The 14,714-nt window shown below is 31.8% G+C and overlaps 3 protein-coding genes across 4 annotated transcripts; 1 reads left to right on the top strand and 2 right to left on the bottom strand.

Annotated features, from left to right (window-relative positions):
• Positions 1-286: 286 nt before the first annotated feature.
• Positions 287-3,310, top strand: LOC117785309 (ras-related protein Rap-2c). Its single transcript, XM_034623253.1, has 4 exons — positions 287-699; positions 2,405-2,542; positions 2,678-2,795; positions 3,150-3,310. The coding sequence occupies exons 1-4, from the start codon at positions 565-567 to the stop codon at positions 3,305-3,307; spliced, it is 549 nt and encodes a 182-aa protein (XP_034479144.1). The 5' UTR covers positions 287-564; the 3' UTR covers positions 3,308-3,310.
• A 1,213-nt stretch (positions 3,311-4,523) lies between these two features.
• Positions 4,524-9,079, bottom strand: LOC117785487 (probable serine/threonine-protein kinase nek3). The gene is made up of 7 exons (XM_034623540.1): positions 8,953-9,079; positions 8,193-8,233; positions 7,651-7,735; positions 7,385-7,495; positions 6,617-7,250; positions 6,004-6,511; positions 4,524-5,901 (listed from the first exon to the last, which is right to left on the bottom strand). The coding sequence occupies exons 3-7, from the start codon at positions 7,688-7,690 to the stop codon at positions 4,795-4,797; spliced, it is 2,400 nt and encodes a 799-aa protein (XP_034479431.1). The 5' UTR covers positions 7,691-7,735; positions 8,193-8,233; positions 8,953-9,079; the 3' UTR covers positions 4,524-4,794.
• Positions 9,080-10,671: 1,592 nt separating this feature from the next.
• LOC117783125 (transcriptional coactivator yorkie) lies at positions 10,672-14,352 on the bottom strand. 2 transcript variants are annotated; one of them, XM_034620343.1, is made up of 5 exons: positions 13,444-14,349; positions 13,232-13,320; positions 12,762-12,917; positions 12,173-12,225; positions 10,672-10,857 (listed from the first exon to the last, which is right to left on the bottom strand). In XM_034620343.1, exons 1-5 carry the CDS (start codon positions 14,157-14,159, stop codon positions 10,756-10,758), a joined length of 1,116 nt encoding a protein of 371 aa, XP_034476234.1. In that variant the 5' UTR covers positions 14,160-14,349; the 3' UTR covers positions 10,672-10,755. The 2 variants fall into 2 exon arrangements, with proteins under 2 accessions (XP_034476234.1, XP_034476235.1); XM_034620344.1 differs by lacking the exon at positions 12,762-12,917 and having other exon boundaries at positions 13,444-14,352.
• Between the last annotated feature and the right edge of the window lie 362 nt (positions 14,353-14,714).

The following is a 14,714-nucleotide window of genomic DNA, read 5'->3' on the forward strand; positions in this document are numbered from 1 at the left end:
GTATTCTCTTCTTATAAAGTATAAAAAGTAAAAGTATACTTCATGGTATTTTCTCTGTATTAAATGTGTTCCCAGTGTGCTCAATTATTTTAAATTCTATATTTAATTATTTTTAATGAATGCGTTATAATTTCAGTTTTTAATAAACATGTGTTTAATTGCTTGAGGAATATTTTGCCAAGATATCTATTGTATATATTTATGTTAATTTAAAGTTACTTTTAATACTCATCATGACTTGTGCGAGAAAAAAGTCGTTACACGTACCGGGTACTTAAGTATTACACATCACTAGTTTCTACATTGTCCGTTTTCACTGAATGCCAGTGTCCGTAGTGAATAATATTCGTGAAAATAATGATTGTCAGCTACAAATATAAAAAATAAAAATACTTGTCAATACGTGCAAACTGCATTTGTCGTGTTCTGTTTATTGCAAATATATTTGAATTCTTCACAATGCAAATATACATTAATCGTTTTTCTCTTTAAGTGACATTAAATATAATTTTAGTTGTGAAACAATCGTTGTACATTGCATATACATAAACGAGTGTTGTAAACATGCGAGAGTTTAAAGTTGTTGTGCTCGGATCTGGCGGAGTTGGTAAATCGGCCCTAACTGTTCAATTCGTTTCGGGATGTTTTATTGAAAAATATGATCCCACAATTGAGGACTTCTATCGAAAGGAAATAGAGGTTTGCTACATACACTTCCCTACATATTTAGATATGTATATACTATGCATGCATCACACGTCTTGTAATCAGAACTTACACTTACGTACAAATCTACGCAAACTACATACATACATACACAGACAAGAACATTCACACTAACATATTCCTGTGTATGGGTAGATAAATATATATATATATATATATATATATACATTTGGAATCCAGTACATATGTACAAATATATTTATGCTTATACATACAATTTTATGTATTATTACATGCACACATTGCATTTTAGTATTTAAAATAATACCATTACACATGCATATGTATGTATGCCCATATGTACATATGTATACATACAATGAGAACCAACATATAAGTATGTATGCATATAGATTTACGTATGTATAAACTTGTATTGCTTTACTTGCTGCATAATTACTGCATTTATTAAAAATGTTTGTACATTTAAGTTGTCGATTTGCATTAGTTTAGTAGAGTTGTAAAAGGGTGATGTCTGCTGCGGCTATGTATGTATGTATGTATGTATACGAGAAGCAGACACATAGATACATATGTATGTATGTATGCACTCGTATATAAATGTACCCTGTAGTTCGGGGTGGTGGCTACGTACAGACATACATACATAGTTGGCGATTCACCGACCACCGGTGGCAGGAACCGGACGGACCATTTGTCAAGCCGCAATCCACAATCCACAAGCTAAATGGTTTACTAACCACATTTGCACGCGCATGTATTGGCCACAATAGATAACCGAAAAAGACATGTCTATTTTCCATCCAGACAATAGACCGACCGGGTTAATCCTTGTAAATTGCAAATGAAAACATATACGAACAATTTTTAATCAAATTCAGACAAGCGTTACTTTTCATAGTCGCTGATTGACAAACAAATATTTATTTGAATATTATTATTATTATTAACGTTAAGCTACCTTGGTTGTATTAGTCACCGCTGGTAATATTTGTAAAATCTCAGATGTTGTACAAAGATTTTGCATCTTATTGATCCCAAGTTGATACGACAGTTAAGTTAAATAAAAACTTTATTTGATGTTTCCCATACTTAGGTTTGTTTATTAAAGTTAAATAAATATTGTGACAAGTGCCTATAATTAAAAGTATTATTATACTTGTAGCGTTGGAATGTAACGCATAAACAAATAAATAAAAATAAATAGCTCGTTTTAAATAAAACGGACTTTAGTTAAACCGCATTTATAAACATTTTCTTATCGCGAGTTGTTCTTTTCCATTGATTTGTTGATTAATTTATTGTTACATATTCAATATATTGTTTAAGAACAAATTAAAACAGCTAGTTATAAAGTCTTAAAAAAGTGTTGTCAGTAAAACAGCTTTTGGTAAAATCAGGTTTAACTGCCATATCAACTTGGTAAGATTCAACGAATTGAAACTTCCTTCAGCTTCTTTCTTAAATTCTTTTTAAAGTGTGATTGAGGTCACGAAACTGACTCACTACTTCAAGTTATGCTCCTAAAACATGTAACATTTGTTGACCAGTTATGATAAAAAGTTTTGGTCACTATCCTGTACAATTATCGAAAATTTTTAATATATAGCAGTTATATCTAACTATAGAGATTACTTATTTAATTCGGGGATTTGAGATATTGACTTTCGTAAATATATTGTGCAATATTATAATAATATTTAAACATTTATTACAGGTGGATAGCTCTCCCTGCGTTTTGGAAATATTAGACACTGCAGGAACTGAGCAATTTGCGTCCATGAGAGATCTCTACATAAAAAATGGGCATGGATTCATTGTAATGTATTCGCTGACTAACCATCAAACATTTCAGGTAAATATATATTGCAAACAACATATGCGCTAAACTTTTAAAAGCAACTTTGTTTTGTTTTTTTTTTTTAATTAAATATAACACACTTACTGATGAATTTCTAAATTGAATATTTTTATTTAATTTCGCTTTTAGGATATTTCTAGTATGAAAAATGTGATTACTCGCGTTAAAGGAAGTCAACCAGCTCCAATATTGCTTGTAGCGAATAAATTCGATTTGGATTGCCAAAGAGAGGTGTCTACTGCTGAAGGTAAGATTTTTATTTCCCGAATGACAGAAACATAATTTTTGATTTAAAAAGATAGTCTTAAAGATGTAAGTTTGGGTGGAAAATTATGTCTTTTGTTTTTCTACGTTGATGCCGGAAGATGCATTGAAGCTATATTTCAAGTTTATTTTTATCCTCTATTTGATTCGCAGAAAATTTAACTAAAGATTCAATGGTCAAAGGTTGTTTTCTCTGAATAGATACGGAAAGATAGAATAACTATTAAAACAAAAATTTTATAATTGGTTCGTCTGGTATTTTTTGGCGATATGTCTAGTTATTAAATTTTCTGATAACATTTAACTAATAATAATTTAATTTACCTTTCGATTGCAGGAAACGCCTTGGCACAACTTTGGGAATGTCCATTTATCGAAGCTTCAGCAAAAGATCGAATAAATGTCAATGAAGTCTTTGCCACGATTGTTCGAGAAATGAATTTAACACAAGAAAAACGACAAAAAAAGAAATACTGTTGTTGTACGCTTTTATAGAAATTTGTAAATATATAAGATAATTATAGTTAAAAATAAAATCACTTATATGTATGTCATAATTATAATGAGCAGTTATTCGACTTGGATTCCAACAGGTTTGCCTCGGTAGGTATATGACGCCTTTCACTCCCAGGACTGGTAACTCAGAATCTGTATTCGCAGTATTTCCCGTATACTTCACATATTCTACGATACCTTGGCCTATACAAATTCATTTTTCTCTCGGCTTTGCTTTCCCCGCATTAATGATTAATTTATGACAACATACTATTAAAAAATCCGTTTTAATAATTGAGGTTTACTAACTTAATTAAATGAATAAACTTAAAAGAGCAGTTTATTGTTATATTTATTTGACGTGACAAAGTGCATAAATTGTAGATATTATCAAACAGATAGTAAAAAAGATTAATATTATTGTTTAATTACTTTTAATGTTTCCTTACAGTAAACTATAATTATATTCAATCTGCCAATTTAATATTAACTATTTCAAATGACGTTTTTTTTTTTTGCTACAAAAAAGATAATAATGTCAATGTGTGAAAAACTTTTCCCGTAAATTCCCAATAATCGTTTAAAGTAATAGTGGTAATACTTAAATCTACAGCTACAACAACTTTTTATTGCAAGCACTTTTTATTGTGCCATAAGCTTTTAAAATATATGTACAGGTTTGCAAATAAGTATATACAAATTATGTTACAAAAATATTGTGGAATACATTTTTCGAAAAGCGACAGGTATACAAAATGTTGAAGATTAAGTATTTAATTATTACATAATTTATTATTTATTTTTTTATGTTAAGAGCACAGACAACGCTTGGTAAAAGTAATCTCACCTCAGCATTCGGTAACAATTTAAAAAACGAAAGTAATTTACAAAATTGAAAAAATAAAACCTTACTTTAAGAATTTACATTTTTTATTTAAAACCCTGAATTTATGTGCTCTGCGTAACACTTTAAAAACATATGAAACAAATAAGGGATCAATTAATCTTCCAAATATCCAGAAACACAATTTATTATGTCCAATTATACAAAAGTTTTACAAAGTATTTTATAGAATAAAGGGATGGAATGGAACGTTGTACCAATGATAATTCGATGGTGTGGAAAGCTCTAAAGTAGCGTCTCATGATGATTTAAAATAAGTGGCAGTTTGGTCGTTTTTTAATCAAAACTTTTTAGTTTTATAATAATGCAACATTTTATTATTTTTAACATATTTGAGCACCATTTTAAAGAATAGAAAATAGATGTTTTCTAAGTGTAGGTGCAATAAAAATCGTCAAAAAATTTTCAAAATAGAAAGTTAGCTCATTACTTTGAGCATTAAGTATAAGCAAAAAGTCGGAAAAGACTTGAGTGCTTTTTCAAATTCGATATGAATGAATTGTTTATGTGAGTATTCGAAATAAATTTGAGTATTTTCATTTTAGTAATTCACAGGGAGTGATTTAAGGTTTTAAACCGTACCTTAACCAACGTAAGCAAATGGGTTGAATGGAGGTGGGTAATAGTTCGGGAATGATCCAGAGTTTTGAATTGGGAGAGTAGCTGTAATCAATTGAGTAACTGCAGTAGGAACAACGGAAGTGGAAAATATTGTTGTATAGGCGGTTCTTGCTCCAAATGTTAGTTTTAATACTTTACTACTCGTTGCTGTAATTAATGTGTTCAATATAGAAGTAGATGTAATAAATTGCTGTTGGGGAAGGCCTAATAGGGGATTATACGGGTTAAACGGATTGATGGAATATGGAAATTGTGACATCGGCGGCAATATTGGCAATGTGGATACTTCGGTAACGTAATCAGTTTTTTCAATAACACCTACGGACTTGGACAATGTTCTTAATATACTATCAGTTCCCCTTTGAAGAGGTACTACGTAGGATTCCCAAATAGTTTCAAGCTTAATTACTGGACGTGTGGAAGTAATAACATTATTACTGGGAGATAGTGGATTCAAAACTGAAATTTCGGGGTTATTTAACTTTTCCGGGCTATTCAATTGTATATTGGGAAGAATATTTGTTGAATTTAAAATACCCTTAGGCTCCAACTTATTATTAGAATTGATTTTTGCATCGAATTGACCTGCATTGCCTTCATCACCAAATTCAAGGTCCAAATTCAATTCCGAGCCAGCCTCATCCAAAATGGCGGCAAAGTCTTTAAAGTTTTTAGCTGGAATAAAATTGTCCCTAATTGGCGAGATTGTTTGAGTGACCGTTACTAAGCTAGTATAGTCAAAGGTTTGTACTAGCGTTATCTGTACTGTTTCATTTTTCTTTTCAAAAATTATTGGCAAGATCTGTGTTCTCAATTTAGTTTGAGTAATGGAAAATGAATCCGTTATTGTCTCCAGCTCTGGAGTCTCGAGGCTATCAGTGATATATATAGGCTTTAATGTTGAAATACTCCCATCTAAAGTTGGTTCGATCATCGGCATTGTGGACTCCAAAATGTTTTCAGACAATGGACCATCATCACTTGAGTATTCCTCAATTTGCGCAGTTTTTATCGTTTTTTCAATAGTTGAAGTTATCGTCAAGAACCGGGTCTTCTTCACGAGTCCTGCCTGAAATGGGGAAAAGGAAACCAAATATAACATATTAAGATATTGAATTGAATATTGAGAATTTGTGTGTCATACTTATATATTAATCATTTGAATATGTACCTGGAATACAAATGGACTTTTTATGGTAGCTATTTCATAGTAAGTATCTACAAAATTGCTAGGTGTCGATATCTCGACATTCAATGTCCGTACAAAGTTTTTGGGCTTCAATTCATCATTATCAGCTACAACTGAGTTTTGAGAACCAACTGCTTCCAAGTCTCTGCCCAGATTATTGGCCTTTGGTAATTGATATTTATCGTCTACTTCCAAAAGAGTTTCATTGGGGATATCAGTGGTGGTTGTAGCTGTTCGAGTCGTGTTGCTCGAAGTTTTTCTTATGTTAACTTTCGGTTTTGGCGCTGATTTATACTGCCAGCGTCCAGGTCGTCTATTCAGCTTTAAGGTATTTTGGCTAAGATTTTGTATATTTTCCTCAGGCTGTTGTGGTTGTTGCTGTTGTTGATTATGTTGCTGGCTGGTTTTTGTTCTAAATGAACGACGTGAACTTGTGTCTACCGCAGTTGCCGTAATTTGCGTGCTTGAACTATGCGTATTCTTATGTCTCCTGTAAATCAAAAGATAAAGTAAATTTTCCGCAAATTAAACGACGTTTTCGGCTCGAAATTTAAAGTTTCAAGGACATTTAATTTGACTAAAATAATATAATTACCTCTTTCCCTTATTGCGAGATGATTTTCGTTTTTCGCCTGGTTCCCGATTACTTTTACGACTACTTTTAGTATATCCATTCTGCTGAGGCGTTGATTCTATTGGTGTCTTGCTTGGTTGAATCGATGGAGTTATCGTTTTTAATACTCGCGATGAAGATGTTGCACGGTTTTTGTTCCTCTTTTCAGTACTTGTTATGGATTGAGGTGCTTGTGCATATTTTGTTGAAGGTTTTGAGCCTAAAGCGCTATTTTTCGATGAACTTTCGCCCTTTTTTAAAAACAGGCCGGAGGACAGATTATGATTGTTCTCCCGCTTTGACTGATATATTCGTTGTCTTTCAGGATCTGCTCGACTTTTTAAGTTTACCAAGCGGAAAGTCTCTTCAGCGAATTCTTCGGGCTGGCGAGAAAGTAAAGCATATTCAGGATAGTCTAACGTTTTAATCGGAGTATTCGATAAACTAATTATATTATTGTTTTCAACTGTGGAAGTGGTTTCAGCATCCACTTTAAAGCTTGTTGCTGTCAGTGGCGTCGGTTTAATTCCACTTTTACTCGTCTCTTTGTCATGTGAGGGCGGTCTGGTTTCGATAATACTTATTGGACTTGGAGTGGTCTTGTTTATGGAAAGTTCTGAAATTTAAAATCTTTAGATATTAATACTATGGTAGAGATACAATTTTTATCCACTCTTCCGACTTATTTCGAAAGCCATCATAAGCTAATTCTAACTATTCCATTAGCTTTATTGTATTGTTGGTACTTACCGAATTGAGGAGAGCTTTGTGGAGAGAATACCATTACTGTATTTCCAATAGTAGTTGTGAAATCCAAAAACCCGTAAACTGTTTGTGTAATTTGCGTTTCCGTAGAAGACACTAAAATTTGAGTTTTAAATAATATTTCAAATTTGATAAAAGCTTTATTTGTAAAAATAAAATAAATTCCTATGGCTTAACACTAGTTTCTTAAGGAATGGACATTACAGTCTTTTGTCTATTTATAATTTTATTTAACTTTATAAAGGACTTACCACAGGTTACAAACAAAGCGATACACATATAAAGCAACATATTGAAAAGTGGTTGACCAAAGGCGACACGTAATAAATTGATAAACTGAAATATATAATAAATAAATAATAATAAATTTTCTGTAAGTAAATCAAAATTGAATAAATAAAGTAAATTTTAAATATAATTTCATAGTTTGAATAGCCATTCCATCGTTTCGATCAAAACGAATTCGACTAAGTTTCTGATTATCGATCAATTTAGTTCCATTAAGTTCGATGGTTCGATTAACATACACATAGCTTGATCAAATTTCACTCCAGCTCGTTTACTAAAATTTAGTCCTAGTTCGTTTGAATCCCATTTTTTATTTAGTGTCAGAGCTACAAATACCATAATGTTTCAAATTTACACGGAGTATAAAAAAATAATATTTAACCTAAGATATGCTGTCGGTTTAGTTTAAAATTTTAGTTTGATCTATGTGTATCTTTAATCTGTGATATTTTTATGATGATATCTCTAAGATCTCTTGTCGGATCCTGGTCGTAGATAAACTTACCAGTTTCTAATCTGTGTCTGCAGCCAAAGTCGACTGCAACGCTATAATTTCCAAGTAAAGCAATAATCCATCAGGGTCGTAAAGCAAGAAAATAAATCAATTGTTAGTTAAACTTATTTTGTTAGTTTTTCAACATAAAATTATTGAAGTTAATAAATTTATCTGATGAACAAAAATGAAAAGTAAGAGTGATCTGTTGAGAGGGCTTGAGATACATACATACATACGTATGTGCCAAGGTCTACTCCATCTACACAATCACACAAACTGCTTGCACTGATATACACACACTGCTTTACAAGCAGTGCGCTTAATACAACGTCTTTCACTAATGTTTGGTCAAACTGATACTGAGACTGATACATATACATATATACAATAATTCATACAATTGTAGCATATACAATTAAATTTCACATTTTAGTTTAAGTGTATATTTATATATTTATAATAATTCATCGGGTTTTGCGATTTAATTTAAACGACACTGGTGCTACAAACATACGTATGTATGTAAATACATACATACATTCATGCCCACATCATAAGTTTGTATACGTATGAATATATAATTTACATTTACTCATAAATACGTTTCCCGCACATAATCACACACACATACATAAATATTGACTTATTTTGTTATTTATTTATTAATTTAATAAAAATTTTATGAATTGAATGAACTTTATGAATAAAACAATTGTTTTGTTTTAAGCTTTCGAAATATAAAACATTAAAAATTTGATTTCTTGTGTACCTGTATTTTATGCACGAATGATTTGACGCATAGCTATGATTATTATTAAAAACACACACTCAAGTAAAAACAAATAATAATAACAGAAGAAACACCATAGAAGTGGCCTAAAACTGGCTGATTTTGCCAAAGGTAATGCATTCAATGGTCTCTTAAGTTTGCGTATTGTGCGCACACACACAGGTGTCAATCTCCTAAGCAGAAGAATGCAGTAATTGAGTTACATATATTTACATTTGCATGTGTGTGTGTGTGTATCTACAGGTATGTTTGGACGTTGGGGTTACTCATGCTATGAAACATATTTTTTTTGTGGTTTTCATATTCAATTTTATGTAGTTTCATGTATTATCCATAATTTGCAAATTATATTTATAAATTGAAAAGAAGATACCAAACACACATAGCTATGTTGGTATTGCTACTGTTGATTTTTCTATGTAACGTTAAAAAAATCGTATTGCAAACGTAGACACCCCACTGAACAACTAATAATGTATGTAGATGAATGTCGATCGGGGTTTCGCAAAATGTTGAAGGCGTTCAATAAAATTTATTTTATATGATAAAGTTAAAATATCACTGTTAATATTAAATTAAAACCTTATTTTTGACAATTATACGAATAAAAAGACCGAAAAATATTGAACACTATGTGAATTTGTAATGCTTTGTTAAATATTTTTTTAAATTCAAGTACTCAGATACACTAAATATTCTGCTAGCGAAAAGTGTTTGGCATTTTGATGATGACTCAAATATAGCCAGTGTGACCAAATTGTAACCAAAAGTAAAGTGGTCGCACTGTTGTGTGAACTGTAGCTTGTATACATTATAAGAATGCTAAATTATTAGCATAAAAAGAGAATAGCAGAGGCAATAACACAATGCTTAAATAATGCATTATGCGTGTATTGTCGGCTAAATTAGAAGAAAGTTGAAAAAAGCATTTTTCATGTGTATTCTTGAATTTGTATCCAAGTTGTTTCAGATATAGTTATTAAACAAATTTAAAAAAAATCTGCTTCGTTTTTTCTTTTATTTTGGCCACTTTTCTGCTAACGCCTGCCGAAACTTTAAACAAGTCAATGTTATTACAGTCACCTAAACGACTACCACCTTTTATGTCAAACAGTGCTGGACAACGCCAACCCCTTTTTATTTCATCTGAGAACTGACCTACCAAATACACTAGTCAGATTCTTCTGCTTTGTCTTTGATACCCTTTTTTATGAAGTTGACACCTAGTGAAAAGAATTTGGCTTATCTGAGCTTAATTTACCCAGAAAATGTTGGCTTTTTGCTAAGCGGGAGTATTGTGTATCCCTTTCTGTTATTGGTACATATTATTAAGGGTTATCCTATGCCACGCATTTGTATTTAAGTTTTTCAGGTATTTGGACCTGTTTATTGTTTTGTTGCCACCGCTTTGAAACGAAAGATTCGGAGCGTAAGTATTCGTTAAAAACTTGTGTCAAGCCCACATTTTTGAATAATACATATGTATGTATATATGTTGCACTAGTCTCAATGTTGTTTTGGCAAGAACTTGTTAAGCACCCCTCGCTGTAATGAGACAAAAGTTTAAAAGATTGTGGCTGTAGTTCACATTGCTGTACGGGGGCTGCTTCAAAAGTTTCATTGTTCAATTTAAAAACAGTTAGTAAAAATTATAAAAATTTCGGGACACCCACAAATTAAAAAAATAAATAAATATAATTAAATATATGCAAAAATATTTATTTTTTAATACAAAATATAAAACTTTAATATCTAATTAAATGGTTTACACATAAAAATGTATTAATTTATTTTATACCATTCCAAATCATCAGGTTTGTGGGAAGACGGTGTAATGATAGTTTGGGCATCATTAAAAATATTGCTGCAAATATTATCTCCAATCTGCGAAAAAAGTCAGGATAATTAAAAAATAAAAATCAAAATAGTTTCGTCCTGTTTTTGACTCTCAATTATTATTTTATTTATATCAGGGAATCAAACCGAAACAAATGTAGGTTACGGTTTCGGTTCCGGTACGTCCCGAAATAACTTTTTCGGTAAAAGGTTTTATTTCAGTTTTCTTCTTTCGGTTCCGGTATCAGTACAGGTACGTAACGGTACAACCAATCAATTTTGAAACATTTAAAAAATTTTAGATGTCGTTTTATAATAAATATGACATCGAAACAAACACCACTAGGACAAAAAAATAAAAAAAAATTTAACGAATTTAAAAATATTTGAAAGCAGAATGAATAAAGAGGCCAAATCACGATCAAAATGACATTCCGCTTGAAAATCGGTTCAGTTTTAATCAAGTTATGACAATTTGAAGTTGGTCAGACTGCGGATTTAACCACTTTACAAGTCAAAATTTTTGTTCAATTTCACATGATTTTTTACAAAAAAATGAAAGGTCTCAGAATCAAGTTTAAAGTGTTGTTTTATACTAATTACGATATAAGGAGTTGATTAAAAGTGAAAACTTGAGATTTAAAATTTTGAATTTTCGAAATTTCAAAGGGGGGACCCTTAGCATCAAAATCGAATCTTGGTCGAAAATAATTAAATTTTCTAAATGAACAAAAATGTAATACAGAATGTATTTAGAGGCCAAATCATGATCAAAATGACATTCCGCTTGAAAATCGGTTCAGTTTTGATCAAGTTATGACAATTTGAAGTTGGTCAGACTGCGGATTTAATCACTTTACAAGTCAAAATTTTTCTTCAATTTCACATGATTTTTTACAAAAAAATGAAAGGTCTCAGAAACAAGTTTAAAGTGTTGTTTTATACTAATTAAGATATAAGGAGTTGATTAAAAGTGAAAACTTAAGATTTAAAATTTTGAATTTTCGAAATTTCAAAGGGGGGACCCTTACCATCAAAATCGAATCTTGGTCGAAAATAATTAATTTTTCTAAATGAACAAAATTTGAATACAGAATGAATTTAGAGGCCAAATCATGATCAAAATGACATTCCGCTTGAAAATCGGTTCAGTTTTGATCAAGTTATGAAAGTTGGAAGATGGACAACTCTTTGACCTAGCAAGTTTACCACAACCGTACAAACGTTTCGGTATTCGGTTCTTAACAGAGTATTTTCATTCAGTTACGGTTTCAGTTCCGGTACTAAAAATGAAACGGTTATCTACGTTTAACGGTTCCGGTGTTATTCCCTGATTTATATTATTGTAAGACAAGTAATTTACCTGAAGGGACGATACTAAATTATCGGGGCAGTCTAGTCCACTAAGTCCAGTTTCTAAAAGAAATGCAAAAGTAATAATATAACGTAAGTTAAAATTAAAATACAAATTTGCTTAATAATACGCTAATTAAAGTCGATAGCTATTTTATTTTATTATAAAGTAAAATTGTATGCTTTGGATTGGGTTAAATGAAAACACGCGAAAGTAATGTGTCAAATTAAATCTTTGGAACGGCGAGAATTATCTTTTTTTAATTAATATTAAGGAATATATTGCGTAAATCGAGGGTTAGAGAAGCCAAGCTGGGAAGTTGAAACTGAAGCCCATGCGAAATCTGTCAGCAAATAAGGGAATGAGGACTATTAATTGGAATACCCGCAGTTGTTATTCACGGTTTGCCTTAAAAAGGGCAGAATGATAAACCTGAATTATTGTTTAGAGAGGTTCGATATGATACGAATTAAATGAGTAAATTGAGATTATTAAAATATATATTTGCGTTTTCTGACTTGGGCTGATTAATGATCAGCAACCCCCGTTTTTATTTGCAGATCAGATCGGAAATGTTCGTGACTAGCGTTATACTTACGAATTCTCGGATCGTTCCACGAAGTTGTTCGATCGATATGATTTATAAAATATATGTCTCCAGACTCAGTAACAGCTTGTTCCCAACCATCGGGTAGTGGGCCAATGTGGCTAGCAATAGTCGGTGCGCTAGTTTGTTTTGTATTTTGTAATATATCTGCACAATAAAAAGAAAATACCTCAAGTAAATTGTAAGAAATCTTAGGATGGGGTAATGCCAATTCAACTTAATGTTTGAATTGTCTTTTCAAACTGTTACTGCAATATAGTTCTATGAGCATATCTGTTGAATCTGAATATGGTAGTAGGAGTATTTTTTATATAGCCTGGAGTAAAAGAAGGTAAATGACCTGCTCTAATTAGAAAAACCTCGACAAGAAACCTGCTCTCTCATAAGTGAGTCCAAATATTGAAGTTGTTTTATTTATATACTAAAATAAAATAAAACATAGATTTGCTAATAAAGCGTACCATTTGGCTTTATCCTTTCAGCAATAGCGCGTTGTTGTTGGCGAAACTGGATTCTAGGATCTTCCCATTGCGTAGTTTTTGTTGTATGACTAAAAAGATGGACATTAATTAAACAAATACTAAATAAGTTAACAATATCAATTTATAAAATATAAAATGGTACATATAAAATGGTACTTGAGTGTAGAGTAAATAAAATCTGTGGTACTCACTTCAAATAATAAATCTGTCCATCATTTGTTTTTGCTTGCTCCCAGCCCGGCGGCAATGCTCCCAGTTGACTTTGCAATTGAATTGGACTGACAACGTCATATGATCTCTGCTTTTTATGTATGGTTTGTGTTGATATTGGATTCTCCTGTCCTTGTCCCATGCAAGTATTGATTACATCTAAATCGATATTGTTTGCCGTACTATTGGTAAAGTCCACACTGTTATCGGGGTATGCAGGACCTGGACCCTGATTGTTTCCACTGTTTCCAACTCCGCTTGTTTCGTTCCTTGAACGCACATTATAGTTCTGCTGAAGAGATGCTGGACTGCTCCTTGCCCGAAAGTGATGTATTGTAAGGCGACTCTGTGATGGCTGCTGATTCTGTGAGAGGGGCGACTGCAATTCTGACTGCACAGTCTTGTTGATATTAGTTTGAGAGCCATCGTATGTGGAATCAGCACTATTTGCTCGAGAATGTAGGGGAGCAGGAGGATTGAAAAACGAATTCGGAAGCTTACGCATACGAAATGGGAGCTGCAATGGGAGCTTTGCGTCACCTGGATTCAATACACTGTCGAATAAGGCTTGCAAGTTGTCATCGGAATCTTGATTTACTCGAACAACAAGATTTGTTGATAGTTTGGTGGGTGCCAACATATCTTCATCGTCGATATCTTTTTCGCTTATGCTGCTGCTTTTATTGCTTAATGACATCGTTAACGTATGTTAAATAAAACAATTGTTTATGTATTCAAACGGTTTTAAACAAAAACAAATTAGAAAATCGTCAAATAATTGCATTTGCTTGTCCATGTAAGTCACTTCATTATTAAAGGCAATGTTAATACTTTAATATTGTCTAATTTCTCGTTTCCATGAGTGATATGTGGGACTTAAACAACATTTGTTATATATACATATATATGTATATTATTCCATTCGCAACAGAACTGCCAACATAACACAACAAGTTATATAAAGAGCACCATCCAGCACATTTCTTTTGTATGTTCATAAAAATATCGATACATCGATATCTGCATTTTGATGACTTTCATACTCTTATTTTTTATATATATTAAATTTTACTTAATTGTCTGTGTTGGCACATAAACTGAATTATTAAAATATATTATTATGCTATATATAACGTATACCACTGACACATATATCACTGACGAAGTAACAAATTTTTTTCTCCAATTAGAGGCAGTTTGCTTGATGTGCTTTGGACGCAAGTTGTACGTCCGATATTTCTTGGACGCAAGT

Source organism: Drosophila innubila (genome assembly GCF_004354385.1).
Source record: "Drosophila innubila isolate TH190305 chromosome 2R unlocalized genomic scaffold, UK_Dinn_1.0 1_C_2R, whole genome shotgun sequence".
Taxonomy (NCBI): Eukaryota; Metazoa; Arthropoda; class Insecta; order Diptera; family Drosophilidae; genus Drosophila; species Drosophila innubila.

Coding starts and splice junctions, on each gene's coding strand:
- LOC117785309 (XM_034623253.1), top strand. CDS start 565: ATGCGAGAGTTTAAAGTTGTTGTGCTCGGATCTGGCGGAGTTGGTAAA. Junction 700..2,404: donor TCTATCGAAAGGAAATAGAG/GTTTGCTACATA, acceptor CATTTATTACAG/GTGGATAGCTCTCCCTGCGT. Junction 2,796..3,149: donor AGAGGTGTCTACTGCTGAAG/GTAAGATTTTTA, acceptor TTTCGATTGCAG/GAAACGCCTTGGCACAACTT.
- LOC117785487 (XM_034623540.1), bottom strand. CDS start 7,690: ATGTTGCTTTATATGTGTATCGCTTTGTTTGTAACCTGTG. Junction 7,496..7,650: donor CGCTTTGTTTGTAACCTGTG/GTAAGTCCTTTA, acceptor CTCAAATTTTAG/TGTCTTCTACGGAAACGCAA. Junction 6,512..6,616: donor TCTCGCAATAAGGGAAAGAG/GTAATTATATTA, acceptor TTTGATTTACAG/GAGACATAAGAATACGCATA.
- LOC117783125 (XM_034620343.1), bottom strand. CDS start 14,159: ATGTCATTAAGCAATAAAAGCAGCAGCATAAGCGAAAAAGATATCGAC. Junction 13,321..13,443: donor GGACAGATTTATTATTTGAA/GTGAGTACCACA, acceptor CCATCTTTTTAG/TCATACAACAAAAACTACGC. Junction 12,226..12,761: donor GTGGAACGATCCGAGAATTC/GTAAGTATAACG, acceptor CATTTCTTTTAG/AAACTGGACTTAGTGGACTA.